The 27,981-nt window shown below is 39.3% G+C and overlaps 2 protein-coding genes across 3 annotated transcripts in view; both read left to right on the forward strand.

Annotated features, from left to right (window-relative positions):
* Window positions 1-1,438: 1,438 nt before the first annotated feature.
* On the forward strand, window positions 1,439-5,022 carry eif4e3 (eukaryotic translation initiation factor 4E family member 3). Of its 2 annotated transcripts, none has more exons than XM_030768897.1 (7): window positions 1,439-1,736; window positions 2,667-2,739; window positions 3,133-3,227; window positions 3,530-3,594; window positions 3,874-3,936; window positions 4,084-4,239; window positions 4,631-5,022. In XM_030768897.1, exons 1-7 carry the CDS (start codon window positions 1,561-1,563, stop codon window positions 4,675-4,677), a joined length of 675 nt encoding a protein of 224 aa, XP_030624757.1. In that variant the 5' UTR covers window positions 1,439-1,560; the 3' UTR covers window positions 4,678-5,022. The 2 variants fall into 2 exon arrangements, with proteins under 2 accessions (XP_030624757.1, XP_030624756.1); XM_030768896.1 differs by having other exon boundaries at window positions 3,530-3,590; window positions 3,870-3,936.
* A 2,467-nt stretch (window positions 5,023-7,489) lies between these two features.
* The window catches only part of foxp1a (forkhead box P1a), a 29,262-nt gene continuing 8,770 nt past the window's right edge, over window positions 7,490-27,981 (forward strand). The window contains exons 1-7 of the mRNA XM_030768220.1: window positions 7,490-7,618; window positions 16,955-17,100; window positions 19,781-19,858; window positions 24,579-24,716; window positions 24,864-24,956; window positions 25,385-25,502; window positions 26,183-26,360. Of these exons, the coding sequence (XP_030624080.1) occupies window positions 16,969-17,100; window positions 19,781-19,858; window positions 24,579-24,716; window positions 24,864-24,956; window positions 25,385-25,502; window positions 26,183-26,360 (737 nt within the window). The 5' untranslated portion in view covers window positions 7,490-7,618; window positions 16,955-16,968. The remainder of the gene's footprint in view (window positions 7,619-16,954; window positions 17,101-19,780; window positions 19,859-24,578; window positions 24,717-24,863; window positions 24,957-25,384; window positions 25,503-26,182; window positions 26,361-27,981) is intronic.

Genomic DNA, 27,981 nt, shown 5'->3' on the forward strand with positions numbered 1-27,981 from the left:
CTGAAGGATGGATCATATCTGTGAAATGCTTTAAGAATCAGTCCCACACTGTGTCCGACTGCTTGATTTGAGCATTTACAGAGTTTCTTTCTGAAGTTGTGCACCAGTTAAAAGAAAAACTATGTCAAGAGAGAGCCAGCTAACGGAATTGATGTGAGATACAATTTAAAGATAAACAGAGAATGGGTCAGACCATTACACTCATTCCCATAAATTGTTCTACTGAAATTTACGCTAAAATGGTTGAACAAAAAGGCAACCCAAGTTTTCTTGTATGTACTCTGTCCAAATCCATACATTGCCATTCAAATCCATGTTTAAATATCAGTCTAATAATGGAAATGTAAATTGAGCAATGAATATAGTGAATATTACTTCTTAGCCTACATTATAAAAAATGTCAACGTGGTCATAGAGCTCAGCAATTTGTATTTATTTTGTGCGCAAGTCGTACTGTTCTTGTGTAATTTCAGTAACCTTAATTTACTGTGTAAAGATGGTTACATATAATTAAAAGCAAATTATGGTATAGCATTTTACTTTAAATTGTGCTTTTAAAAATATTTTTAGCTTCATGCCATGCTTGTACAATGCTTTTCTCCTGTAGAAAATCTTGTGGGGTAAGCAGTCTTTTTATATTATGTTATGCTTGTTCTGTTGGTCAAGGTTTTCCCTCACTGCCTCTATAGTCTTTCTTATTCTTCTTCACTTGTTATTCTTGTGGAAGTCACAAATCAACAGATTACTGATGGATAATGGATAGTTGAGATGAATGCTGCTGCTCATTTCTTTAGGTGATGCGACATTGATATAATGTTAACTATAATGTGCACAACATTGCTCTTTCAAGCCACTTTGTAATTTCTCCTGCTTCAGATTGATATCTCTATTTATGAATTCTGCTTGTAGGTTTTATTTCATAAATAAAGTGACTGCGTTTATTTGAAAATGTAAAGTTCCAGTGCTTTGTCTCTTATGGTTTGCCTTATAGAGTATGAGGATTATATTTCACTCTAGGTTCGTGGTGGCTGTTTCGATCTTTGGAGGATGTTACCAAAAAAAAAAAGAAGGAAAGAAAGAAAGAAGAAAAAACCCTGACAGTAGCTTTGGCCTTGTAACTTCCTCTGAAACACAAACAAGAAAATTCTCTTTTTCTGTTTCTTGAACGTGGTTAACACTATTAAAGCTGAATAATATTTACTTTGTACTGCACATAGTGACGACAGACTGTATTGGTAAATCCAGTTTAACATCTTTTAATGTTCTCGTTGCAAAACGAACATCCAAAAGGATAAGCCGAGACTATTACTTTAAAATAATTGTTTTGACTCTTATTTTGTTTCGTCCCTGGTTGCCATTTCGGTGATCTTTACTGTGTCTGCTTTCACGTTCGGTGATCCTGTTGTTGTTATTGTGGCGGTGACGCGGCAGACGACCCGCCGGCCGAGCGGCAAATGAGTCAGCACCAGTAACGACAATTTAGCCTAGTTCTTGGACGAGGGAGTACTGCGCGGTATCCAAGGAAAATATCAAATCATCGGTTATCTTAATAAAGCGAAAATGGCGGTCCCTGCAGCCCCTAATCTGCAGCTGAATCCAGAAAGACAAAGCGACACGGTAAAGTCTACAGAAAACAGCATCGTTATCGACGAGAAAGAGCTGGAAAATATCAGCAACAACGACGAAGACGGCACCTCTCTGCCTCTCCACTCTCCCTGGACATTTTGGCTCGATAGGTAACATTTAGTTGTATTCTTAAACAAGTTTGTGAAACACGTCCTTGTACTTTAAAGGCTGTTATTGTGTTAAAAGTTTGATCTGGACCAGCCATTAGCCGAACAAAGCCAAGTTTAGCTACTCAGGCCCTGCTTTGGGCTGCCTAGTCTGCTACAGAAATAACTGAGGCTAGCTACTATGGCTGATAAAAATCAGAGGTGTCAGTTCAGTGTCAGTCCTCTCAGCTTTTTAGTGTTGATGTTATGAATACAGATTTATCAGCAAAGATATTTTAGACCATCGGGTTTCAATAATCAGATGAAATTGCACCTGCAGCAAAACAACATATTTTGTCCGCTGTATGCCTTCGTTGGACGTTGGATAACGCACTGTCAGCCAGTATTGTGTTACGAAGTTGCATCAAATGAATGTGTTCTTTTATCTGCTGCATAACTCAAGCGGCATTAGGTTAAATAACGAATTAGCCGGAATCATCTTCAGTTGAAAACATATTGATGAATACCTAGCGGTCACTAGCTTTTCGGCTAACTGGAAACCCAGCGACCGCTTAAACGGCTGTTACAGTCTCTCATTTTTACAGTACTTTCATGAACTAAATCGATTTTATTAAAACAATATTGCTCTCTATAGGAAGTTAATTAGTAAACATAGGTAGATGTCGTAGGGACAGTATTAGCAGACTGCGGAAAATCAGGTATCTGATAACGTAGTTACGGGTCAAAGTCCTGTTTACCGGTCGGTGCCTCAAGAGTGACTGTTACGTGATCAGTATATTCGTCCTTTTCATTGGTATGAACAATATATTACACATCTGCATACTTAAAGTACAGACTTAAGTAAGGAGATGATTATGGTAGCATTCATGACATCTCTTAAAATATGGAACAGAAAGCGTGTCTATTTATACAAGTTATATAATTTCTGGCTAGGTCATTACCAGGGACAACGGCGGCAGAATGTGAATCCAATCTGAAAAAGATCTACACTGTACAGACAGTTCAGGTAAGACGTAGGCTTATATTTTGGGAACATTACACATCTCTTATATTTGCAAGTGTGTTTGAAGTTCTGAGTTGCTGTTGTACACATCTGGTTACCTAAGGAATCTTGTAAGCTCAACTAATCAGTCTGTTTAGCTTTGCAGACAGCTTTTTTTTTTTTTGACCCAAGCCACATGTCTAGATCTGACTTTTTTTTTTTTTTTTGCATCTGAATGACGGAACTGTACCTACATGTCATCTGCTGCAGCACAATTTCTGAAGGACAAAATCCACAGCATGAAATGAACGTTCTGACTTGAATCGAGTTTTTTTTTGGCAGAGATTCCATTAAATCAGTTCTCAGTCTGTTGCTAGTGTTCGGCGTGTGATTTTTTTCCTCTCGCTGTTCCTACAGAGTTTCTGGAGTGTATACAATAATATTCCTGCTGTGTCGTACCTGCCACTGCGGTGTAGTTATCACTTAATGAGAGGAGAGAGAAGACCACTGTGGTGAGTCTCAACTCGTTTAAACACGTACAGTTCCGCTCTTTCTGGAATCACTTCCAGGCAAGAGGCCAAACATTTACAGCATGTCTGGCAGGGAATGCATCTAGAAAAAAAAAACAGTTGTTTGAACATTGAGAACGTAGCACTTTTGAATTAGAGGATGGTTACAGGGGTAAATGGATACAGGTTTGTGTGTGTGTGTGTGTGTGTGTGTGTGTGTGTGTGTACGTATATCTGTATGTACGTATTTATGTATGTATCTATTCATTTATTAACTTTCATTTCATTCCTATCTTCCTATCCAGGGAGGAAGAGAGCAATGCGAAAGGTGGTGTTTGGAAGATGAAAGTGCCTAAGGACAGCACTGTGAGTTTAATTTGTCTGCTGTGGAAACCAAGTATTGTCTGATTTCCTGATGTGTTGTAATTGTTTTTGGAGTTTCATTTATGAAGTTTGCATTAGTGGAAGACTGACAGATAATTAAAATCTCAATAAACTAATAACAGAAACATTGGTGTGTATATATACAATCAGTCATTATCCAGTCATCACATTTGCTTGCATTGCATTTGTTTTCACTTATTAAGTGTTATTTCCTTAGCAAGAAGTGTTTGCTGATTGAATCATTTTGTCTGTTTTCACCAGGCAGCTGTATGGAAAGAGTTACTGTTGGCTACTATTGGTGAACAGTTTACAGATTATTGTGCTTCCGGTACGTGTCCACATGGAGCAGATTTTGAAAGTTTTTGTGTTTGTTTGTTTTTTTGCTTTTAATATGTTATTTTCCTTACTCTATTGCCTCATTGACACAATGAGAAAAGTGGTTAATTTAATATAATTGTCTCTTTTGTTTTTTTAGAAGATGAAGTGGTTGGTGTAAGTGTTAGTGTAAGAGATCGGGAAGATGTTGTCCAAGTATGGAATGGAAATGCCTCCTATGCCAATGAAGCCAACATCTTAGGAAGAATCTATGAACTTCTTCCACAGATATCTTTTAAAGCAGTATTTTATAAGCGTAAGTATTTGTTCTCTTCCTCTTTTTGGACTTAATATTTGTTTTTAATGCCTTGAGAATGATGTTCCCATACAGAAGTGTTAATTGTTAATACCTTTATTTCCTTCAAGTTTTCTCAGATCTGTTCAATCTTTTCATTAAATGTGTGTACAGTTGACTGACTAGTTAAAACAAACGCAATAATACTCTAAAATATAAAACTGCATGAGAAATAATCAGATTTCATACATTTGAGCACAGAACATGTTTTTTTTCCTTGGGAATCGTTTACATAATGAGGATGGAGTGACTTTATGTTATGTTATTGTTGAAAATTTCCAGTTTGTCTTGACTAATTTGTCATACAGTCCATGAGTGGCACTGACTGTAGCTGTTTTGTTTTCACTTTCAGCACACGAGGAGCACCACGCATTTGAAGGAGGCCGTTCGAGACATTAGCACGCTTTGCACATTCAATGTTTATTTACATATTATTTTAAATTCTTTTTTTTTTTTTTTCTCGGACTACTTGTAGAGAACCGACTGCCTCTCTATATCTCACCTGAACTGTGCTACACAGACTTTTTTTTCGGAGAGCGGAACACTTCAGCCCCAGAAACAGAAAATGAGACAACTGTCTGTTTCTTGTTTTGATACGGCTGATGAACCTTTTGTGCTCTTTTTACTGACTGACTGATCTCTCTTTAGATATTTAGGCAATATCTTTGAAAATGACATGAGAGTAGCGCAGCTCCTGTATTTTTTATCATAATAGAGCAATGATGCCCAGCTTTCTTTCTTTCTTTTTTTTTTTTTTTTTTTTTTTTTCCCTTTTCTGCCATCTTCTCCAGTCATAAATTGCTGCTCTGTCACAATATGTTTTCAGCGTATGTTTGAAACTTGATGTTTCTTTCTCCTCTTCCCCTCAAAGAATCAAGCCTTTTATCTTGGGGAATATTTCTTAACTTTTTTTTTTTTTCATGCAGAATTGTTGCACAGGTAATTTTGATAAGTATCTCTCTGGCTTATTAGCAGTCAAGGTTTTCAGAGTGACAGGTAAAGGGTATGGAATATATCTACTGACTTGATGTGTGAATCTAAAAGCATATGCAATATTTTTCTTTATATGAGTTGTTAGTATCAAACAAACAGTTTGGTCTCAATCAATTCGCAGGACTTCAGAGTAATTGTAGAATTTTATGTTTCATAAAAAGGGTTAGACTTTAGGTTACTGACAAATAAGTTGTGAGTATAAGATTTTAAAGATTCAACTTGTGGTTACAGTAGTTTGGTGAGAATTGGGCATTTCACAGCACCTCTTACTAAACGTAGCAAGCTTAGTTTTGTGTTTCGCCCTCAGAACATGTCAACGTAGTCAACATCCTTTTCCAAAACTGTGGAGGAATTCTGAATTTGAAATTCTAAATTGAATATGCTCGGAGCATTTCCGTTCTCTGTGCGAATACAACACAGTGTCTTTTTTCCCCCATGTAGTTACTTAGGCATTTACCCATAGCAGCCTACTTTTCAAACTGCACTTTTGTCTTTTGTCAACGGTTTTCCTTGTACTTGTTTTATGTTCTGTCTTGTTTGTAATTGTATATCTGTATCGAAATATACATTATATGAGAATAGAGGGAGTGAGTGAAAAGAAAAGCTGTCAAATAATGAAACCTGTGTTATCAGTGGAACTTCAGATGAATGTGTATTGTAGTTTCTGTGTACCAAAGAGACTCCTCTAGTCCTTTCAGACTCACTCTACATCTTTCCCCATATCTCCTCACTCTCTCTCCCTACCCTCCCATCCCCTTTTCCCAGTCTCTTGATATGGTTTGTGGAAATGTGCCCAGAAGAAGCGATTGTTGCATCCTTGCCCTGTCCAACTTTGAAGTCTGGTTCGAATATTGTTGCTGCCATCTGATTCAGTGATGTGAACCAACATTAACACATCCATCGACACGACTATGTATAAAGTAATCTGTCAGTGTCATAATTTTGTTAAATGTTTGTCTGAGTGGACATGATGAGTCCAAAAGGTCCTGGGTTTTTTTTTTTTTGTTTTGTTTTGTTTTTGCCACAGGGTCATGTGTTTGTCATAATGCACTAAAAAAGCACAACTGTCACCACCAAGTCCATCTGTTGGGCAAGGATGGAGAAAAAGAACTTTCTTAATACAGCATTTCCTATGTATTATATATCTTTTATGAAAAGTTCTGGAATGCATATGTTTATTTTTCTGAACATTTGTGTCATGAATCCTGGGTTCCCAATTAAGATCTGAGACCCTCTGAACAGTTTGTTAATCTTCTGGACCGGTGCCTTGTGCTCTCCTAGGGTTTCACACTCATAGAATGTTGTTTTTCTTCAATGTATTTAATCTGTTATGTAAATGGAATATTTTTTGCCTATAGGGTTTGAAATATTGAATAAATAAGACTCAAGACTGGATTTGTGGTATGTTTATGTCAAAATAAAAACAACTGGCAATTTTTCATAGTTGTCCTAACCAGACAGAGTGGATAGATTTTGCGATTCAAAGACAGTATTTCAGGATTGTTAAATAACTTGTCGCACTTAGGTAATTAGGATTTTCTTGGCCGTATTATTGACCGTGGAGTTTTGAAGGGAACCACCCTAATCAATTCAGGGACACTGGTGGTAATTCGAAACATTGCCACAGGGAGTCGCCATAAGCCAAATAACATTCCTCGCAAGTTTTTCTTCACATTTTAGGTCTTGGTTGTCTCATAACCATGAGCTATTTGCAAGGTTGGTTTAATACTTGTTTTTCTAAGCTCGTATTTCATCGGTAATTTGGTGTGTTTGTCACTATTGGGGACAAAGCATGAAAATGAGATCGACTACAGTAGTTGACTTGTCCTCAGTAGGGCATTTTAAGTAAATTATTGGGAGAGAAAATACTGACGCTCTGCGTCACCATCCAAAGCTAACAAACCCGAGTGTACTCCTGAAGCATATTTTTACACGGCAGGTGTCCGTGACGTCACGATTTTATAAAGCAAAATAATAATTACAATTCACATCATATTGAATGTCATAATTCCTTTTTAATTTAGTCATACGAAAAATATTATGACAACAAACGGTGTCTTTTAGATTGTTTGGACAGATGTTTAGATGTTTGTCAATAATATAGTCCCTATGAGCGGATGAATACTGTTTGTTTACACTGTGCTCAGTACATCTGGTAGCGCGAGCGCATCTCGGCTCACACGAGCAGGGTTAGCTAGTTGCTAAACTGTGACCGATCGCTATATGGAGACCCTGTCGGGTAAACAATTCAACTTCATCTCCCCAAGTGCTCCTTACACTTTCAGACCAAGTTGGGGTCTTATTCAGACGCACTAAAGAAAACCGTTTGCAACCATCTACGAGTTCGGTGAGATTATTTTTTATCTATACCTTACTAGTTTGAAAAATGTAAGGCGAATGTTCGCTAGCTAGGTTAGCTAGTCCAAAGAAAACGTCTTTCTTTGGAATCTTCTTAAATTAATAAGTGAATGTGACATTTATTTATAATTGCCGCTCATTTTGCAGGAAAAATCTAGCATTAACTGTAGATAATGGTGACTCCTTAACTCTTGACCGAAGAGAAATTTTCAACATTGATTAAAATAACGTGAGCCGGGTAGTTTTGAGTTGAAGTTGAGAGGCTGCTGTAGCTAACCCAACCTAACCAGTGGCTCTGACATGCATAGTTCGGAGATATCCAACCCACTGAATTTTCCAGCGCTTAAGCTACAAAACTATAACTGGCCGTCGAAATCATGAGCTATATTGCCATCGTTCCAGTCGTATTTTTTCCGAGAAACTTAGAGGAGATGGTTCATGTTGGGAGCCTAAGGAGTATCTGGTTTCTTTGCTCATCTTTGTGTGCGTGCGTGTGTGCTCTGTATGTAGAGTCATGCGTATGAAAACCATATTGATTAACGTGGACAAATGACCTTTCAACTTTATGTAAATTCAGCCCAAAAAACTTGGAACATTTCCGATGTGATGTCTACCATAAACTTTAGGATTAACATTTCGGTCTGATCCCAGGATAAATGGAACTAAACGTTGATTAGCTCTTAACCAGAGCCAGACCAGCAATTTGTGTCATTCGTTAGTTACTTTGTACATAGTCCGTAATTTTTATATACTGGCAGTTGCTCACACTGGATTATCACAATAAATTCCCATGGATTTTCATGGATTTTAAGCAAGAATATCGCTGCTTCACTACCTCGGGTTGTTGCTTTGTAGATGCAATACAAATGTTCAGAGCTTCACAGGCAGGTTAAAACGGCGATATTATGCGGATTGTGAAACATTGCATGTGTTTTTGAGGTAGACTTGCACTTTGTCTACTCAAGCCAAGAGGTATGGTGGTTAAGAACCAGGTGTTGTGTACCCTGGAGGCTTCAGAGAGCTCCTTCAATTAAAAACTGGCAGACTAGACTAAACTTTACCAATTGGTGTTTGTTTTCAACAGCTTGGCATTGAAATGATTTTGTTTTACTCAATGATAATGTTTCTACCCTCCAGGTACTTTCATTCTCGAGATGGTATTGTCCTTGGGAGTGTCAGTCATGTTTCACAAACCAGCCTAGTGATTGAGTGCTTGTATGGACAAGGTGCTAATACCGCTTACCTCTCTCTGACTGTTGCACAATGCCCGCATTATGGCAGGACTGCCAATAAAACAACCGGTTGTGTCATGGAGTTCAGATAACGTTATCACACAGACAAATTGCAATATTTGCATTCATTTCCTGACATTGCGCAACCACAAACACAAGACTATCATTTCTGGCGGTGTCTGCCAGAAGAATAAACTCTAGAAAGCTGATAATAGCAGCAGCGACCTTCCAGTGATCCATGGGAATTAGTTTCACGCGACCACTCCGTTTTAGCTTGTCTTTTCAATGACGTGAATTTTTTTGTCTTTCAGAGTAAAATACCCATATTCGCTACAGTTGCATTGTAAAAAAAAAAAAAAACTGTTTGAATCAGTGCAGTGAGAATAGAGGCTTCTTACTTGAAAAGGTAGGAAGAAACTAGTGGGTGGGGGACAGGTTGAAGCACCCATCTCACTTTTTCTCTCAGCGTATTTCCACACTTTGCATCACTTGGGGGACTCCTGCCACAAACTTGCAGGAAATGAGCATCTATGTATGCATCGTATTCGTTACCACAGAAAAATTTGAACTGAACTTAAAGTACTGGTTTTAGTGTATGGGCACTGATAAGGTTCCTTGAGTAATTAAGTTCATCCAAGATGGTATTCCAAGATGATGCTCTCCAATGTGGCCATAAACATACATTTCTAAGCAGCTGAATGGATTTCTGTGAGTCATCTTGTTTATGCAACATATAATTTAAATATCATATTGGCGGCTGGTTACTTCTAGAATTGAAATGCAGCTGTAGAGAAATGTGATGAGTAGTGGGCCTGTCATTCTGGTCCAGTCCACAGGCATGGTAGCATCTCCACTGGTCACACTCTGAGAGCTGTTTGCAGAAGTGTGACATGAACACCCCCTCTTACTAATCAACCACTTCCCCTTAGCCAACAGAAACAGACCAGAGAGGAATAAGTCCTTACCATCTGGCATATGCCAGTCTAGCCTCAGTGATTGCACAACTGAGACAGTGAGATGCGTGCGTAGATGAGAGTTGGTTGACGTTTTAATAAATGTAGAGAAAGTCTGCTTAGTCCGTTGTTCTGAGCCTCAAAGTGGTCTCAAGTCCTGATTTAATTCATTTAATGGAGAACTTTGAGATTGAATCATCAGTCTAGACTTGTCCCTCATGCAGTGAGCTTTGGCTATCTGTCCTAGCCCAAAAATTGGCCATTAAACGCTCAGTAGAGCTGTAAAGATTGTCAGGCAAAGCACAACATCTGCGTCTTAGCTGACAGTTCACATCCTCTGCAGGGATCTAAAGACTTATCATCACGTTTTTTTTGGGGGGGGGGGGGGGGGGGGGGGGGGGTTGAGAGTGCCAGGGGCCACTTGTCCCAAATGCTGTTAATCTACTGAATGCTATGAATATCACTGTAATTTTCCACCGCAGTGTTTGCCTCTTCAAAATAAGTGGATGTGGCATAGCGTTGTTCGATATCTGTGGCAACAGTTTTTTTTTTTTCTGAAATTAAGCCCAAACTAATTCCCTAATTGTACAGATAGAAGGTACTTTACTAAGTCAACTGCTGCTCAATTCTATTATCCAAACCTGTTCTGTACTACAAGTTTCTAGTAGTCTCCTAGCTCCTGTAGGAAACAGAAATCTGGCCTCTCTTGTTGCTCTTAGTGCATGACAGAAATGCCTGATTTAAGTTGGCAGACATTTCCTTTTTAGGCGAGAAATTTTCTGCTGCCCCTTACAAGAGCCGCTCTGACTCAGTATCTTTACTTAACCAAAGTGCCACTGACAGGAAGGGTTTTCCCCCGGTTCACATTCACCTATCACTGTTAGAGATTTCAGGCATGTCGGGTTATGACTACAACTCTGTATTGGATCGGCGTCTATGAATTTTTTAGTTTTTTTTTTTTTCCAAAAGTGTGACTGTAGCCTTGCATAAAGTCATGGTGTACTAAAAGGGAAATCCATTGGTAGTCACCACAGTTTCATTGGTATGTAAATTTCCAACAGTTGTTTGACAAGGCAGTTTCTCAAAAACCTATTCAAATGTTGAAGGGAAACAATAGCACGCTGTTATTCTTATCTCTGTTTGTTCATGTGGTAGGTGTGGGCATGAAGCACTTGTGCAGGCTTAACTGACGTGACTGAAAGTGTAGCCCAAACTTGGGACACCTCTCTTTATCTGGATACTTAAGAATGAATTACTGCTAAGTGTTTTGGCATTTTTATATAATTTACACCTGAATATGTAGCCAGTTTAATTAAATATTAAGAGGTTGTTTACAGGTAAGAATTTCAGCAAAAAATATGTAGTTACAGTTATAGTTGATATATAGTTAAGTTAATAGCTTCTTAATAAAGATTACGTAGTTATGTTTTTGGAAATATGACTAGGACCAAAATACAGTTAATTGTTAGGGTTATTCAGATTCATAGTAGACGGTTTGTTCTGCATTCTGCATCTACCAGGTTCTTTGTAAAACACTGAATTATAGTGTCACATGAATACTCTAAAATATCTGAAGCTCAGAAAGGCCGAATGTGTGTAGTCAGTATCACAGGTGTGAACATTCTAGCTTCAGTGTCTGCTTATTTTGGGCCATTGGAATTTGAATACCTGGGTTGTGTGAAACGATATCTTCAATACTTCAATGGAACCCACAGTATTTTCATTTATGTATAGATAATGAAAATGCCAGGCTAATTACATAGTAGTAAATGAAAAGCAGAAACTAGTTACTCTACACGTTTTACTACAGTTCTGTATTTACGCAGTGTCTCTGGATGCAGATATAGCCTATTCCAGAGTAACAGGACAGTACAAGAAGTCATTGCATGGCATCGGTAGTTAATAGTTACTGGCTGTGTTAATTCCACCACCTGGTAGTATAGAGTTAGCTGTGGTAATAATGCTGTAATTTTTAAGTAAGTAACCTTGCATTGCAGATTGTAGCGCAGCCATTTAGCACATTAAACTCTGAGCTTATTGTCCGTCACTCTTCTACAGATGTGGAAGGACTGTTTGGAGGCTTGTTGAACACCAGTGAATAGAACCCAAGCAAAAGGTTTCAGGTTCAAATCCCCAACCTGACAGGATAAAACCTGTTGCTATCTGCTGCTGTGCCCTCAAACACAAAGCTTAAACCCCAAGATCATTCCAGGTTTTTCATTTGTTTATTGTAAGACATTTCGCCCTGGAATACAAAGATACAGACAGGTTTCCTTCTCAGCTTTTATGTACCTGTCCTACTGGCAGCTGCATAGAAGAATCTTTGAAGTTTTAGACTTTATTAATTGGTTTAAGTTGGTCATCATTTTACTCTTTTTATGGATCAAGAGTGTAGTTTGGTCACAAACGTGGTGCATTAGTAAAAAACGAAATTTCTTGTGTTTCGGGAAGCCTCTGCTGTTGTGTAAGAGTAGTGAATGTGCATGACTGCAGGCATGGTTTGTGGCAGACAGAAGGCCTATATTTGATGTCTTGGACTTCTTCAAACACTTATTCTCCCATTAAGACTGACTGTGGTGAAGGTGCAGGCTCTCAGTGTGAAAACCACACATCCGCTGAGGTCTTGAGAACTTTAATGTTATCTTACACCTCTTGAACTATTTTCTTTCTTTCTTTCGTTTGTTCTCTCTCTCATTCATTCATTTGTTTGTTTTTTTCTTTTGTTTTTCTTATATTTTCCCTTTTTTTCCTTTCCATTTGCATTTCCTGTTGCATTTGTTTTTTGCATGGCTACTTTCCTCTAAATAGGTTTGTCTCATGGTGTCATTCATGCTACTTTTAGGGTTAGCCAAGCTGAAGTTCAGTCAGACACAAAGACAGCACGGTGTAAACTAGCCATTGTTCTGGGTTTAAAGAATACAGAGGATAATATCTCTAACAACCACATACATGCCTTTTTCTTTGTTGAATTGGAATACCTTTAAAATGTTTAATATTCAGTCAGTATTATCCCCTGTCTGGGCAGTGCTAGTGTGTTTGTCTGTATGGCTAATACAGCGCAGAGGCTTAGAAAGTGTGTTTGGGAGAAGGAGTAGGCTGCCAGTTTCATACCGTCCCAACTGAGGGGTTTATGGGAAACCTGTTTTTTTTTTTTTTTTTTTAACGTTGTGTTAGTTTTCAGTCACCCTTATAACAGAAAACATAGTTTGACATTGACATTTTAAAGAAGAGCTCTGTTATTTTTCCACTGATAAGGCCTATAAACAATGCTAGTGCTGAACGTTTTACAGTAAATGTGGGTGTTTTGTTATAGCGTAATGCAGAGCTTTGCCAGTTGTTACAAGGAACCCATATTAGGCATTGAACAAAGATAAGTGGTGTTGTGAGTGAATGTGAATAAACGCAATACACTCAAATATTAGTTTGGGCAACAATTTTTGTACGATTATTCACAGCTGAAAAGCTTCGCCAGCTGTCTGTGTCTAATGCAGTTAGTGGTATTCAAAAGGGTTTGTTAAAATGTTGTCCTAATTCCAACAGCGTCCTTAATAACAGTGTATTTATATTTTAACTCAAGCAAAGGTTTCAGTAATAAATACTGTGTACAGTTTTCTTACCAAAAAGGGAAATTATGAATTTGTAACATGTAGCCCACCAATTCATCATTTGAGTAGTAGTACACAATAGGAATATTCAGCCAAACCTGCAGACACTGTTCATATCTAGCTTTGGTATAAGACATTTGTTAAGGATACCTATGAAGAACCCACCTGATTCTTCTGTTAGTAGTGTAGATTGTGCTTTGATTTAGAGGATGTGGGTATCACATTCAGCGTAATCTTTGCTCATGCCTCATTGTAGGTGAGTATGGACTTGAGAGTCTTAAGTCACCTGTCCACTTACCAGAAGTCTCACTCAGTAAGCAGTAATCATCCTCCTTCCTCTTCTTTTTTACAGGTTCATTAAAGAAATTTACCTTGTAACCAAAACATAGAATTTACGTTGAGGCGTTGATATGTCTGTATTCAGTGGTAGTGAGTGCAGGCAACAGCCCAGTGACCCTTGTGCTGTGCTGTCAAAGCATGAACATGACAAGTTTGAGCAGGACAGTTAACTCCAAGTTGACACCAGAAGTTTGTGACCTCCTCCACAGAAACAGTTTTAAGTTGCTTTGGATGAGAACAATGGCTAAATAAATAAATGCAAACATATTTGAACACAAAACAGCCCTTATTAGACTTAGTCGTAAACTGAGAGAGTTCTGGTTTGAATCCCAACTTTTAACTTTTGGTAGATTACTTACCAGACTGTCTGATTTTGCATTATGTGTGATATCACCATGTCTTACACTGTCATATGCTTCCCTTCACATTTTTGTGAATGTGTGTGTAGAAATATGCCCAAGCATTTGTAACCCGACCATGGTAACACAGAAAGGCAACAGACTATAAACAAATTTGTCTGAAAGTTCTTGCAAGGAACCACTCCTCTCTGTTTCCCTTTGAGAATTTTTTTTTTTTTAACTGTTTGGTATCATAGCAGCAGACCTGTCAGGATTCCATGTTGCTGTTAGTTGCTGGATTATTTTGTATTTACACCACCCACATAATGAGATGTCTTTTGTCAATTATTATAAATTAATAAATATAACTAGACATGTTATGAGCTGTACAAAATGGCTTTGTAATAAAAAGATTCACTTTTTTGACAGTGTGTGTTATTGCAGTAAACATAAAACATAAAATATGAAATCAAATTAATCAAGTATTTTTTTGCTAAGACTCGTCAAAGACTGTGTGATTATCCGTACACAGGCCTGTAAAATAAACGAGTCCTAATTTTTTTTTAACACCCAAAAAGTCCATAGGAAAGCTATGTTGTTTTTCTGTCTCTCCCTTCCATTCCTTCATCCATCCCTCCATCCCTGAATACTGTTTATCAATAACTCCTGCGCGTTAAGCTTCAAAGGCATTCTTTCAGACGGCCGTATGTTTTCTCCTCTGACAGCCGAAATCTTCAGAGGCTTCACCTCCACCCCAAAATCCTCATGTTTGTGTTGTTTGTCTGGCGTAATATGTGTATCCATGGGAAAATTTGAACATTTGGAATGTGGAGGAATTTTCACGGAGGGACGGAAGGCTGTCATCTGTGCAAACAGACCAGCACGCTCAGGCAAAAGCCAAATAAATGCAAAATTGGCATGTTTGAGTGAAACATACGCTACCCAAACCATGATTTTCTTCTTCATCTTTCAGTCTCTCTCTTTCTCTCTCTCTCTCTCTCTCTCTCTCTGTCTACCTCCCTCCCCCTCTTCTTTTGTGTGTGTATGTGTTTATGAAATGGAAATTCCACACTGATGTCTTGGATAGCTTTGGATACAAAAGCAGAGCGAGTGCCTAAATGTTCTCTCTGGGAATAACAAATAATGCAAAACATAATATCATGTTCTTGGAATGAACTACGAGTCTGATTTATCATCTCCCCCAGACCGGAGCATCATACTAAACATCTCAGCTAAATCCCCTCACTTTTTACAGTCATTCTCTCATAGCAAGTAATCCATTAAGTAGTGAGTTTAATTTAATGGCATGAATTCTTTTGAAGCTTTTGGTGTTGCTGTTTTGTACAGGGCAATCTGTGATTGTAGACACATTGTGGACAATATGCCTATGGAAGATATGTGGAAAGTTGTTCTTTGGCAAAACTATAATATACTGTCACTCTGTCTTTCAAACAAGCCATGGCTGTGTTAGTACTGAAAAACAAGCTTTCGAATCCCTTGAGCTCTATCTGGAGAAATACACACACAGAACCCCCCACCCCCCCCCCACCTCAATACCTCCTGTTCTGGTTCACATTCATGTCAGGAGGAGAGTGGCTGCTTGTTTGTGTAGAGATTCTCTTGGCTGTTTACTCTAGCTGTGTTGCTTTTAGAGTCCGTCCCTCCATTCTGTTTACACAAGGCTCTCCTCTAGTATTGTGCCACCTGCCAGATCTGTTGATGGTACCACCTGGTTAATGTTAAATTGCCAGAGAAGGAAGATGTGTTTGTTAATAAACATCAAACCCCGAGCTTTAGTGTTTACTGTAGTCATGGTGGCAATCAGTTATTTAACAAATATCAGTCCTTGGTTCCTCATGGGACATTGTTTAACTGTGTACAGGCTCTGGGAGGGAAAAGTGTACTGGGGTGTAAAGAACATCTTGTTCGCTGGAAGGTTTCTCTAGTCCTTGTGAACGTGTTCTGTTTTTTTTTTAATGAAATGCAGTTTTATGAGTTCAAACAACAAAAGAAAGTCCTCTGCAGATTCCATATATGTCAGCTGTTACACATTTTTCCTCACCTGTTTTATCAAATTTTCTGTCATTAAGGTATAGAGAGGCCCAAGGCATTCTCCTAGCTAGACTGTAAAAGAGATAAATCCTGCTGTTGGGAAGGAAACAGTTTTGCACGGATTTTGGTCTAAGTTAACCAGTGCTATACAGGCTGAACGGATCAACTACTGACTTGATATCTCAAATTGATCTGTGGTAGCACACCAGCTAATGCTAACTAATAGCTGACTTTCATACATACCAGAGCCCTATTTTAGATTTTCTGTTCTCCAGTGTTTGTGTATTTTAGCAGAATGTTCGCTGTCAGACTTTTGTAAACAGGTTAGCATAAGCAGACTGTTAAAAGTGTCTTCTTAAAGCTGGGATGGGCATGTAGATCAAGGAAGATCAATGTGTATGTGGGTGAGAGGTGTTTCATACCTTCAGAGCAGAAATACCTAGACAGTATAGAATCACTTCAGCTATCTGTAATGTATTCTGAGAATTCAGTGAAAGCAGTGAAGCTGCCCATGTTTCACAGCTAGTTGTGTTATGCAGTAGTGACCAGTGCTGTAGAAAGTGTATTTTTTCATCGGTTTCATGGTCACCAGGTACATATCCAGAGTGAACAGTACAGGTATAAAGTGAATAATACCAGTACAAACATTCTGTTGACCTAACTCACAAAATAAATACATTCATCCAGTGGCACTGACAGAAGCATGTTATGAATCTGAGCTTTATTTGAGACAATTCTTCAGCAGATTTCTCATTTTTAAGAAATTGTACATTTAAAAACTGTTTTGCCTTCTTTTTTGGCTTCAGGTGGATAAGTCAAGATGCAGGAATCAAAGACAGATCTGTCAGCCAATAGCAGTGCAGCTGGGCCAAGCAAACAGAACCCAGAAAACGGAGAGCAATCCACAAGCGAAACATCGTCAACCCGCTCTCAACACATGCAACAGGTACAGGTACCCCCCCCCCTTTTTTATTCATTTAATTAAAGAACAAGTAATGGGTAACCTCTTGTCTACTCATGCTTAATGATCAGAACATATGGGCTGGAAGTAATGGTACCATTTTAAACTCCCTGCTTGCTCCTGGTCTCATGTTTTCTCTTGCAGGGCTTTCTGGATATCATTCTACACTGTAACAATAATGTATTGTTACCTTTTTTTAATTTCAGTAACCTTGTTTGGACCCATTAAGATTAAAAATCTTTTATTTTTTCCCCAAAGAGAAACATAGCTAAGATAACAATATACGGGACATGGAGTCTGTCTCTCCATGTCAGGGCGGGCGATGTATCGAATATAGCCTACTCGATTTATCATGGCTTGTTCTATGTGTGACATAGTAAATGGCTACATTGCAAACATCGAGTTCAAATTGTCTTGTAATTTTATTAAGCCGCCGACATGAGACTCACTTTGGTGTTTTGCTTCTCTCGCTCTCTCCTATGGCTCTCTCTCTGTCACAGACACAAAAAGAAAAAAACTCACCAAGGTATGTCACACACACTCGCCGGTCCATCCAGACCACTCTCCTGGGTGAGTGTGTGTGACATATATAGGTAAGACTTGTGTTTTTGTGTCTTGAGGGAACAGGGAAAGAGCCTGGAGAGAGCAAAAGAAGTGAGGCGTCAAAGCGAGTTTATACATGTTGAGTTCGGAAATGGAAATAGAAGATGGAGACAGACAGACTGGTTCGGGAAAGAAACAGCACTGGATCCATTGTCTGGCAGTGGTTTGGGTATCTCAAGGAGGGTGCTGAATGAATACTGTTTTGTTAAATTTAACTTGGTTGTGATTTCCCCCTTTTTGCATGCAAGTTTAAAATTGTTCCAATAGAAGCCACTAATGAATATAAACAAGAATGTTTTAATGCAGACATGTGTTGCAGCGATTACTAGAATCATAAGGCTGATGTGATGCGTCAAAGGGTTAAATCGAGCTTTTATGAAGTGCTTTAGAGGAGATTTCAAAATATTGAGATATATATTGTGTATCGTGATATAGCCAAAAAATATCGCAATATTATTTATAGGCCATATCGCCCAGCCCTATTCCCATGTAGAATACACTGACAAACTGGGCTAAAACTTTGGTGCCATTGTATAAGCAGATCCATCATTTTCAAACCAGTTTCTGTGGTGAACATTGTCCGACAGTACATTTCAGAGGTTACAGGAAATTCGCTTCTTGGACCTTTTGTCAGGACTGTTGTTGGTGCACTAAGCATAATTACAATGCCAGACACTTTCTTTTCCCTTTTTTTTTGAACTGAGAAAAAGCAGGAAATGGAATGACAGAGCTACAGACCCACTCACTGAATTCAACATGACGTCATCTGAACCACACTTACCTAGTAATGGAGTTCATGGCTCGGTCACTCCATCTGTGACTCTAAAATCCAGTCCAAGACTAATTAAGAGTTGAAGTTGTGTGGCTTGTTGGGTTTAGAAGAGCTCGTTCTCTAATGTGAGAGAGATTCTTGCTGTAGTGTGGTATTTGTGACAGACGTTGGTCCCACGAAGCAGAGACATTCAATAGTGAGCACTCAGACTGGCCTCTGTATCCTTACAGTCAGATTCCACACCTATGATGTCAGAACTCCACATAGACAAAGGCACACTCCTACTGCATACAGCAGAGATATATAGGCTGGGACACACAGATGTGGTCAAGTATGTTTCGGCCCCCTTCAGAACATTCCTGCCAGTTTGATCTCTTGGGGTAACGCTGATGACTTTATCTGTCTGGATGTCCATCCGTTCACCTCCTTCTCAGAACCTTTCATTTCCATGTCCTCTTTTTTTTTTCCCCATCCTCATCCCTCTGTTCATAGGGGAACTCCAGATGTGTGACCTGTGTGGATGTACAGGTCAGTCAGGGCAGGCTCTCGCTCTCTGTACCCCCCCCCCCCCCCCCCCCCAATATTGTTTTCACAACTTCTTTTTGAATTCCTGCTTCCTTGATTTTTATCTGTGGAGTATTTAGAGTGGAGAAGAGAGCCTAGCCCGTTTGCAGAGAGAGAGTAGGGAAGACTCAATGTCCTTTTAATGACCCTAATAAGTCCTTTTGTTTGCTCTGTTGTCACTCATTACAGCCTTGTGGGTTTGGGCTTCATAGCATGAGCTGTGTTTTTACCAGCAAAATATTTACACCATTTTTCCATGGGTGCATTTATCCCCTGTTCACTACCGTTTTCAGTTCTTGCTTTGCTTCATTCATCAAGTTCAGTGCTGTTTGTTCTCTCTGCATGCAAATTTTGTATGGTTGAAAGTCAGATAAGCAAAAATTATTACTGTCTCCTCAGTGTTCTGCTAAACCAATGAATCTAATTGCATATGTTTAAGGCTCATTATTTAACTTTTAGTAAAGTTAAATGAATTAACCTTGGCCTCTTTGATCCTTGAAGCTTATGTTCAGTAAAGGCAGACACTATCGAATGATATTTCACTGGTTGGAGCTCTTCCATACAACACATTTTATTGCTCTTTTGCACTTTGTGTTTCTGATAAAGGACTGATATGAAACTCACAGCTGTTGTTTTATTGAAACACACTTGAGTACATAGAGTCCTGTGAGAGAAGAGTTTCTTAGGACCCAATCAGAATGTTATTGTTTTTTTTTTCTCTCGCATCTTCAGGCTCCGCAAGTCACTCAACAACAACAGCAGAGTGGTGTCAAGTCTCCCAAGGGTGCGGACAAGGAGGCAGACACGCAGGTAGAAAAAAACAACACATGCGCATGCATACGCGTGCACACGCACACACACACACACACACACACACACACTCACACACTCACTCACTCAGAGCACAATAGTGTGTACACTAAAGCAAATAAAAAACACTGCATTAATGACAATGCCGAGAAGGCATCGCCCTCAGCATACAATCTTCCTTTTCACACAGTTTTCCATTGACAAGCCGACTCTGTGTTTCCTGCTAACCTTAAATTCCTGCTCTCACTCACTAAAATGCTTAATTGACAGGAATGCCTCTGATTTGCTGACGTTTGATTTGTCTGCCAAGCAGGTGCGATTGGTATGAAGTGCTACGGCACGTCTGTCTTTTGTGTGGAGTTAATAAAGGGGTAAATAAATACCTAGGCTGCAATAGAACACCGCACATTTTCATATTGGGATGAGGATATGAAAATGATATCATTCAAGCATAGTTCCTAGAATTAAAATGAAATGAGGTAGCTATTTAGGCCTTGGCTAATGATGATTAGTGGGTTTGAAATACAATTTTTATTGCATGTATTTAACTTTTTCCATTTATTATATTACATTATATACAACGCAAATAACAAGGATCATTCTGCTGTGAACAGTGTAGATTATGCTGAAAAATGATTTCATCTTTCAAATTCACCTTGTGATATGAGTATCACTGCCAGCATCTCATTTATTTTTTTTGTTGACAGTTAGGAGGAGTGGCGTCAGAAGTCAGCTGCTAAGGTCAGACAGTTAGCAGCATGACAATGGGGAGGAGGGGGGAGGCGTGGAGAAGAGAGGAGAGGAGAGGAGAGGAGGGAGGGTGTTAGTGATAAGCTCTAGGGGCATCCTGTTCTGTTTAGACATTCTAATACAGGGACTTGTAAGGGCTCTTTGTGATTGGTGGAGAAGGGCACAGCATGGTTGGCTCTGTTTGAAACATCCTCACTGAACTTTTTCACCAAGCTACTCTCTCCCTGTGGCTCAGCATTTTCTCTATGGCAAATGGACTTACCCAGGTTTGCAGTTATGTGTTCAGGCGTGTTGTGTACAAATTATTGAACTTGTGCTGTGTGTTGGACAGTGTGTGTGTGTGTTTTACTGCCTCTTGTCACTCACTGTAATGAGGTTTTAATAGTCAAACATGAGCAGCTGCACTTTTTTAATAAATTTAGGTCAGGTGTGAAGTTGGGAGCTCTGTGTTAACTGCAGTATTTCATCTTATGGTTAACGTTACTGAGGCTGAGGGTTGAAATTATGACATTACGTAAGAATTACAATATTTAATGGCTTAATTGATATTGTTCATAGATGTCTTGCTGTTATTTGTACCTGTGATTTGACCAGAATGGCTTGTTTTGTGTGAAGTAGGATCACTGGGCCTTATACTCTCGGTTTTCATACGGAAACTGCTAAGTGAATGAATAAATAAGTCTTTCTTAATCTCTACAATAGTTCTGATAGAGCGTGAGAGAGAGCGTTTTGATAGCTCTTCTTTGAAGCCTGTTATTCTTCTTTGATGAGCTAAAGTAGAAATCCATATACATTTGGTACTCACGCAGGAGATTGGTAACTCACTTATTTTACATTGTTGATTTATGAGTATAGTTTCACAGAGGTAGTGTAGGCTTGGTGAGAGACATTTCTGTAGACATGTTGATTTTTACATAATGCGTGTGTATCCTTTGTCATAAACGATGATCAGCTCAATCATTGAGCCAATGAAATGTAATCCCTGATGCAGATGACTGTGGAATACCCTTCTGTGCTAAGAGTTAAGGCTACCAAGCTTCTCCCATTCACTGTCTGTAACGTATGGGTCTTCTGTGGCACTGACTTACTTGCTGTAATATAATATCTGTTTGGTTTTGTTTTCTTTTCGTTGCTATTTTTGTTGGAGCGTCTGTTTTGTGTGCCTGGGCTCTTGTTTATTTATCTAGAGGGGTGCTTGCTGTTGAAATGAATGTTATTTCAGTTTATGGGTGGGGATTTCAAACCAAAAGAATCATAGGTATGGAAGGCTGTCAGATTTTATTGTAATTTTGAAGGCAGTTGAGTTTATGTCTGGTGTGTTTTTCCAGAAGCAGCTCTCGGGTTTGTTGTTGACTCGGAGTCGGTCACGGGGAGTTGGTCTTCCCTGACACATTGGCAAGAACAATAACAACAACCACACACAAAACGATGTTTGGACTTGTCTGTTGTCATGGAGACGGCACTCGTTTGTTTGTGCGTCTGTACGTGTGTGTGTAGGGGTGAATATTAACATTAATTTGTGGCTGTGCTCTTGTCTGGTCTCAGGTTTTGACAGGAAAAGGTTTTTGACTTATTTTAGTGAATCTTACTGCTGTGACTCACTGTGCTTTGAGAGTTAATGAGAAAAAGACTGATCTGTCATGTTTCATTCCATACCAGCTGCTTAGTCTTATTAGTGCTCTTATTAAGGGAGTGGAGTGTTTATAATGTAAATCTGCTGGCTGTTGATTCATCTCTTGGTCTATAGTAAACCCCATCTCTACTAACACACACACGCGCACACACACAGAGTGTGGGAAAGCACTAATGCCACCCTGATCAGCTGCTGTTGTTTGTTTGTGATGGCCCAGTTACATTGTCCAGTTGTTTTGTTTACTGGACACAAAACAGAGCCGGCTTTACTGGAAGCAGATTGTTTGTTTGCCTTTTCGGGCCTTAATTAAAATGCAATCTAGAATTTTGTTTTTACAGTTGCTGTGTGCCCCCAGTAGATGTATTATTTATACGTATCTCAAAATGTGACTTTAATTATTCTGTTTATGTTTGTTGTAAACATTCAAGGGAACTGTGTGTGTGTGTGTGTGTGTGTGTATGTGTGTGTGTGTGTGTTTGTGGGGAGTGGGAGATTGGTAATGGCTCAGGGCTGGAAGCCCAGTGTGTGTTTGTTGCTTATTCTGGTGTCTGCATATCACACCACTTCTCTGTCTCACTCTTTCTCTCTCGCTCACTCCCTCTTGCTCTCATGGGTATTTGTGTTTAGCTGTTTTCTTTCATTAAAGCTTTAATATCAATGTATAAACCAAAGTGAACAAAGACAGAATGAATAATTGTATTCATCTTATTCTCCCTTCCCCCCATTGCCTAACTCTCAGTGCTTTATTGATGAATTATACATGATTATGAAGACTGGATTGAATGTGTTTTTTTTCCTAAGGTTGTGATTTGAAAGTGATTTTGACTTTGTGAGGCAACAAAATATGCTACTATTTTCAAGATGTTTGTGTGTTCGCACATGCATTGTTGACACTAAGCTTCTATGCTAGGTCACCTGGAAATGATTATGCCTTTTATTAACTAAATTTGTCCAAAAGGACAGTTCCTGTCCAAGGCTTTTATGCATGTGAGGATTCATTTTGTAGAGGAGATTTCATCAGGTGTGCACGTTTAATTGAAAATCAGCATGAGTTATCACACTGAGTTAAACTCAAATTAGACTGGTTTTAAAGTGGCTGCCTTCACAATTTGCCAGTGATAAGCACATTTGCATTCCACATAGTAACCTTTTACATTGTCTGTTGTCACCATAGATAGTCACAATGATCTTACATATATAGAGGGGAGGCAAAACATTGCTTCTGTGGTCTGTATCCTTAAACATTAGCTTAAACTTTTTTTCTCAAAGCAATATAGGCAGTAGGCTTCTTTTTCTTCTGTGTGTGTGTGTGTGTGTATGCGCGCGCATGTGTGTGTGTGCGTGCGTGTGTGCGTGTGCATGTGTGCGCACGTGAGTGAGTGCTTGCGTGCATGTGTGTTATTTCAGCTCGTACCCCTAGTCAAACTGATGGCTCAGGTGTGAAGTAAATATGTGTTCAGGTGTCTGTATCAGTAGTATTGATTACTCCTCAGATGTTCAGTAAATGTGTGTGTATGTGTGTTACAGGTGCCTGTATCAGTAGCATTGATTACTCCTCAGATGTTCAGTAAATGTGTGTGTATGTGTGTTACAGGTGCCTGTATCAGTAGCATTGATCACTCCTCAGATGTTCAGTAAATGTGTGTGTATGTGTGTTACAGGTGCCTGTATCAGTAGCATTGATCACTCCTCAGATGTTCAGTAAATGTGTGTGTATGTGTGTTACAGGTGCCTGTATCAGTAGCACTGATCACTCCTCAGATGTTAAGTAAATATGTGTATGTGTGTTACAGGTGCCTGTATCAGTAGCATTGATCACTCTTCAGATGTTAAGTAAATGTGTGTGTATGTGTGTTACAGGTGCCTGTATCAGTAGCATTGATGGCTCCTCAGATGTCCAGTAAATGTGTGTGTGTGTCTGTTACAGGTGCCTGTATCAGTAGCATTGATCACTCTTCAGATGTTCAGTAAATGTGTGTGTGTGTGTGTGTGTGTGTTACAGGTGCCTGTATCAGCAGTATTGATCACTCTTCAGATGTTCAGTAAATGTGTGTGTATGTGTGTTACAGGTGCCTGTATCAGTAGCATTGATCACTCTTCAGATGTTAAGTAAATGTGTGTGTATGTGTGTTACAGGTGCCTGTATCAGTAGCATTGATCACTCTTCAGATGTTAAGTAAATGTGTGTGTATGTGTGTTACAGGTGCCTGTATCAGTAGCATTGATCACTCCTCAGATGTTCAGTAAATGTGTGTGTATGTGTGTTACAGGTGCCTGTATCAGTAGCATTGATCACTCTTCAGATGTTAAGTAAATGTGTGTGTATGTGTGTTACAGGTACCTGTATCAGTAGCATTGATGGCCCCTCAGATGATGAGTCCTCAGCAGATGCAACAGATTCTCCAGCAGCAGGTTCTGAATCCTCAACAGCTCCAGCTCTTACTACAACAACAGCAGGCCCTGATGCTACAGCAGGTACGCACACACTTACCCCACAAACAATCTGTCTGTGAGTCTATTACAAACCCCTTTACTATGATGGTCCCAGTGTTGTGCCCAGTGGGCGTTAGAGAGGACACTGGAGTGTTTTAGGAAACCATTTAATTTTTATGTTGTTTTCAGCAACAGCTTCAGGAGTTTTATAAGAAACAGCAGGAGGAGCTTCACTTACAGCTTCTCCAGCAACAGCAGCATGCTGGGAAACAGAGTAAAGAGGTAATACAGAAAAAGACTACAATTCTCCACACTGTGAAAGACAGAGCATGTTAAATTGAATCAATCTATGTCATAGTTTCTGTTACAATGATGATGAGATTTAGGGTTTACTTGAAGATGCTTTTCAACTGAGGGTGATGGTTATTACTATGTAGTAGTTGTTGTTGTTATTGTTGTCAGTCAAGTATTGTTGGTTTTTGTTATTATCTTGACAATGATGTTGTTAATGACCTTGTTGTTGGTGGTGTTATTGTTGTAAACACTGTTGTTGATGTAATTGTTAATATTATCATTGTCATCACTTTTATTATTATTATAATTATTGCTGTGCTTATTGATGTTATTATCATCATCATCATCATTATTGTTGTTGGTGGTGACTCTGTGTCCAACTGAGCTTCTCTTTTCCTTTTTCTCTTCGGCAACAGATGGTGGCACAGCAGGTGGCTATTCAACAGCAGCTCCTACAGGTCCAGCAACAGCACTTACTGAACCTACAGAGACAGGGACTACTGTCTGTTCAGCCCCCAGCATCTCTGCCTCAGAGTAAGAGCACACACACACACACGCAGACATACAGTAGCCAAGAGCTGCACTGACAGCAGCAGATGGAAAAATAAACAAAGACTTGGCCAGAGGACTAAATGAACACAAGTCTTATAAGTGCTACATTCCTCAAAGGGCTAAGTTACAGGTATAGAGCACATTTGTTGTTTAGAAATATCAACCTGTTAAGTGTCAGGCTGGAACCCTGACCAATAAGATAAATTGATGAAGCTTTCTGTTGACTTGTTATTTGAGCAGCAGATAAGCAATAACAATCCAGGTGTACACAAGACACAATCTGCCATTCGCTTTTACAGGGAAATATTAGAGTGGCTCAGTTCAGTCTTAGCCTCCCAGTTCAAGAGTTAGACACAGCTCACAGTGTTTTGCTGAAAATGATTTTATTTAAGCGGCTGTTTGGCTCTCCCGAGGTAGCCTGAGATGACTTTTAGTTTCATGATTGAACTTGGGGGTATTTTGCACGTTTGCACCCTTGTTAACTGTATTGTGTTGAAATGCCCTAAAACAGCCGTCCGTAACCATCGGGACCTGTCCATATCCGTTCGCATATACCTGTACCACATATTTACTAACAGTATCACAGTAGGACAGGAGGCCAGGCCTCATAATAGATGGCTGTATTAAATACCACAAATCATGGCCTTTTTCTGTTTTCTCAGATCTTATCCCAGCAGACCTACAGCACCTGTGGAAAGAGACGACCGGAGCGACAACAGAGGGAAGGAAAGAGGAGAGCGTCAGAGGGGACCAGTCCCCCTCAACACCCAAAAATCAGATCCTAAACTCCCATGGCAGCACCAACGGGCACCACACCCCACGCCCTGGCAGGAGAGAAAGGTGGGTACTGTTATTACAGGGCTTAAGTTCACCAGTTTTTTTTTTTGTTTGTTTGTTTTTTCCTACCATAGTATTTTTCCCCCTTTGATGGTGATTGTGTATAATTTTCTGCTTTCTTTGTCGCTGCTGGAATAAATGACCTTATATATAAGAATGTGAGAGGTATTCAATCTAGGCAGAATCCAGCCTTAAGGCCAACAACCCACCAGTACCAAAGCAAAGCTGCATGTAATATGACAAGCGTCACTTGACGGTCCTAATGCACACCACACGTGTCAGCATCATTTGACCAACGAGCAGGAGAGACCAAGTCATTACGTAGTTCACTGTTTGACTTACATCTTCTACCTTAATATTGAAACTAATTATTGTACCACAGATTTATGACATGACCTAAATGTTGACAAAATAATGCTTAAGACCCATTCTCTGTAAAATTTTGACTGTGGATCACATATTTCTTTGAACCTCTTGACCTCAATGATCGGCTGCTTGTCACCATTTTGAAAGCTTTAACATAAAGAATTTAAGATCTCATTTCCTCATGCTTGTCTTTCAAGTATCTCAAGCATGGTGGCCAGAATTAAAGAATGGAGTTAACACAACACAAACGAAACAAGGCTTTTTGTTTACAGTAAGTATAAACACTGTTAAAACGGCAAAGTAATGAGAGCAAAACAGGCCGCTTTGTAATGTGAAATGACGTCAACCTCTTTATCATGAGCTAATGGTGAGTTCGTCTAGCAGTAATGCTTACTACGCAGCAAAGGCTATTACAAACTAATCAGATCCAACGGAAACAACTGTATGAAACCGTTGAAAATGGTCAAATATATGTTGAGGGAACCGGAAATCAGCTCTTTTCTACATAGAATAGACGCCAAGAAATACAACTGTGGTGTGAGCTGTCTCTCACTGATGGTTGCTGACACGTGTCACACGCCAGCACTGTGTGTTTACTGTTGTAGAAAAGAAAAGAGGAGCGAAATCCTAACACACACACAGATGCTGCCACTGGGCGTTGACCTCTATATACCCCTGCTCTTCCTAACTGTGTAGAGGCTAATGTTGCAGTCATGAAATGCATCTGTCTTAGCCAGTGGAATGAATTAAACCCAATCTGTAGAGTTGATGTAAGCTAAGAACTATATTAAAATGACAGAGAAACAAAGAGTCTTTCTGAATTCTGAACATTCTTTAAGTCTGAGTGTGTAGAAGTATCCTATGGAGTAATTCAAGTATATATTTTTCTCTTTCATTCTGAGAATTTTCATCGGAATGCTGCTGACAGGCCTGAGAGCTGGTGAAAGCTACCAACAGTCAACAGACAACATTTCTGGGGCAACAGCTCTGTCAAGTATTTCTGACATTTATTAAGCCCAGCTAAATTTGTCTGTACTGCTGTAGGGTATATTTGCATACATTCAGAAAAATCGTAAATATTCAGTGTGAATTTAGACCAGAGTTCAGGTAATCCTGTGTATTTTAAGGATTTCAAAGGTGTCTCCAATATTTGAGAGACACATTCCTTACTTTTAGTCTGCACACCTGATGTACCCTCATGGCTCAGGCTCACTGTCTCTCCTATGAGGGGTTTGTTTTAACTGAAGTTTTGTTTGCG

This window comes from Chanos chanos, chromosome 3 (assembly GCF_902362185.1).
Source record: "Chanos chanos chromosome 3, fChaCha1.1, whole genome shotgun sequence".
Classification (NCBI taxonomy): domain Eukaryota; kingdom Metazoa; phylum Chordata; class Actinopteri; order Gonorynchiformes; family Chanidae; genus Chanos; species Chanos chanos.

Excerpts from the sequence above, each read along its gene's own strand:
- eif4e3 (XM_030768897.1), top strand. The coding sequence starts at position 1,561 with ATGGCGGTCCCTGCAGCCCCTAATCTGCAGCTGAATCCAGAAAGACAA. Across the intron at positions 1,737-2,666 it reads TGGACATTTTGGCTCGATAG|GTCATTACCAGGGACAACGG; the intron begins GTAACATTTAGT and ends ATTTCTGGCTAG. Across the intron at positions 3,228-3,529 it reads GGAGAGAGAAGACCACTGTG|GGAGGAAGAGAGCAATGCGA; the intron begins GTGAGTCTCAAC and ends CTTCCTATCCAG.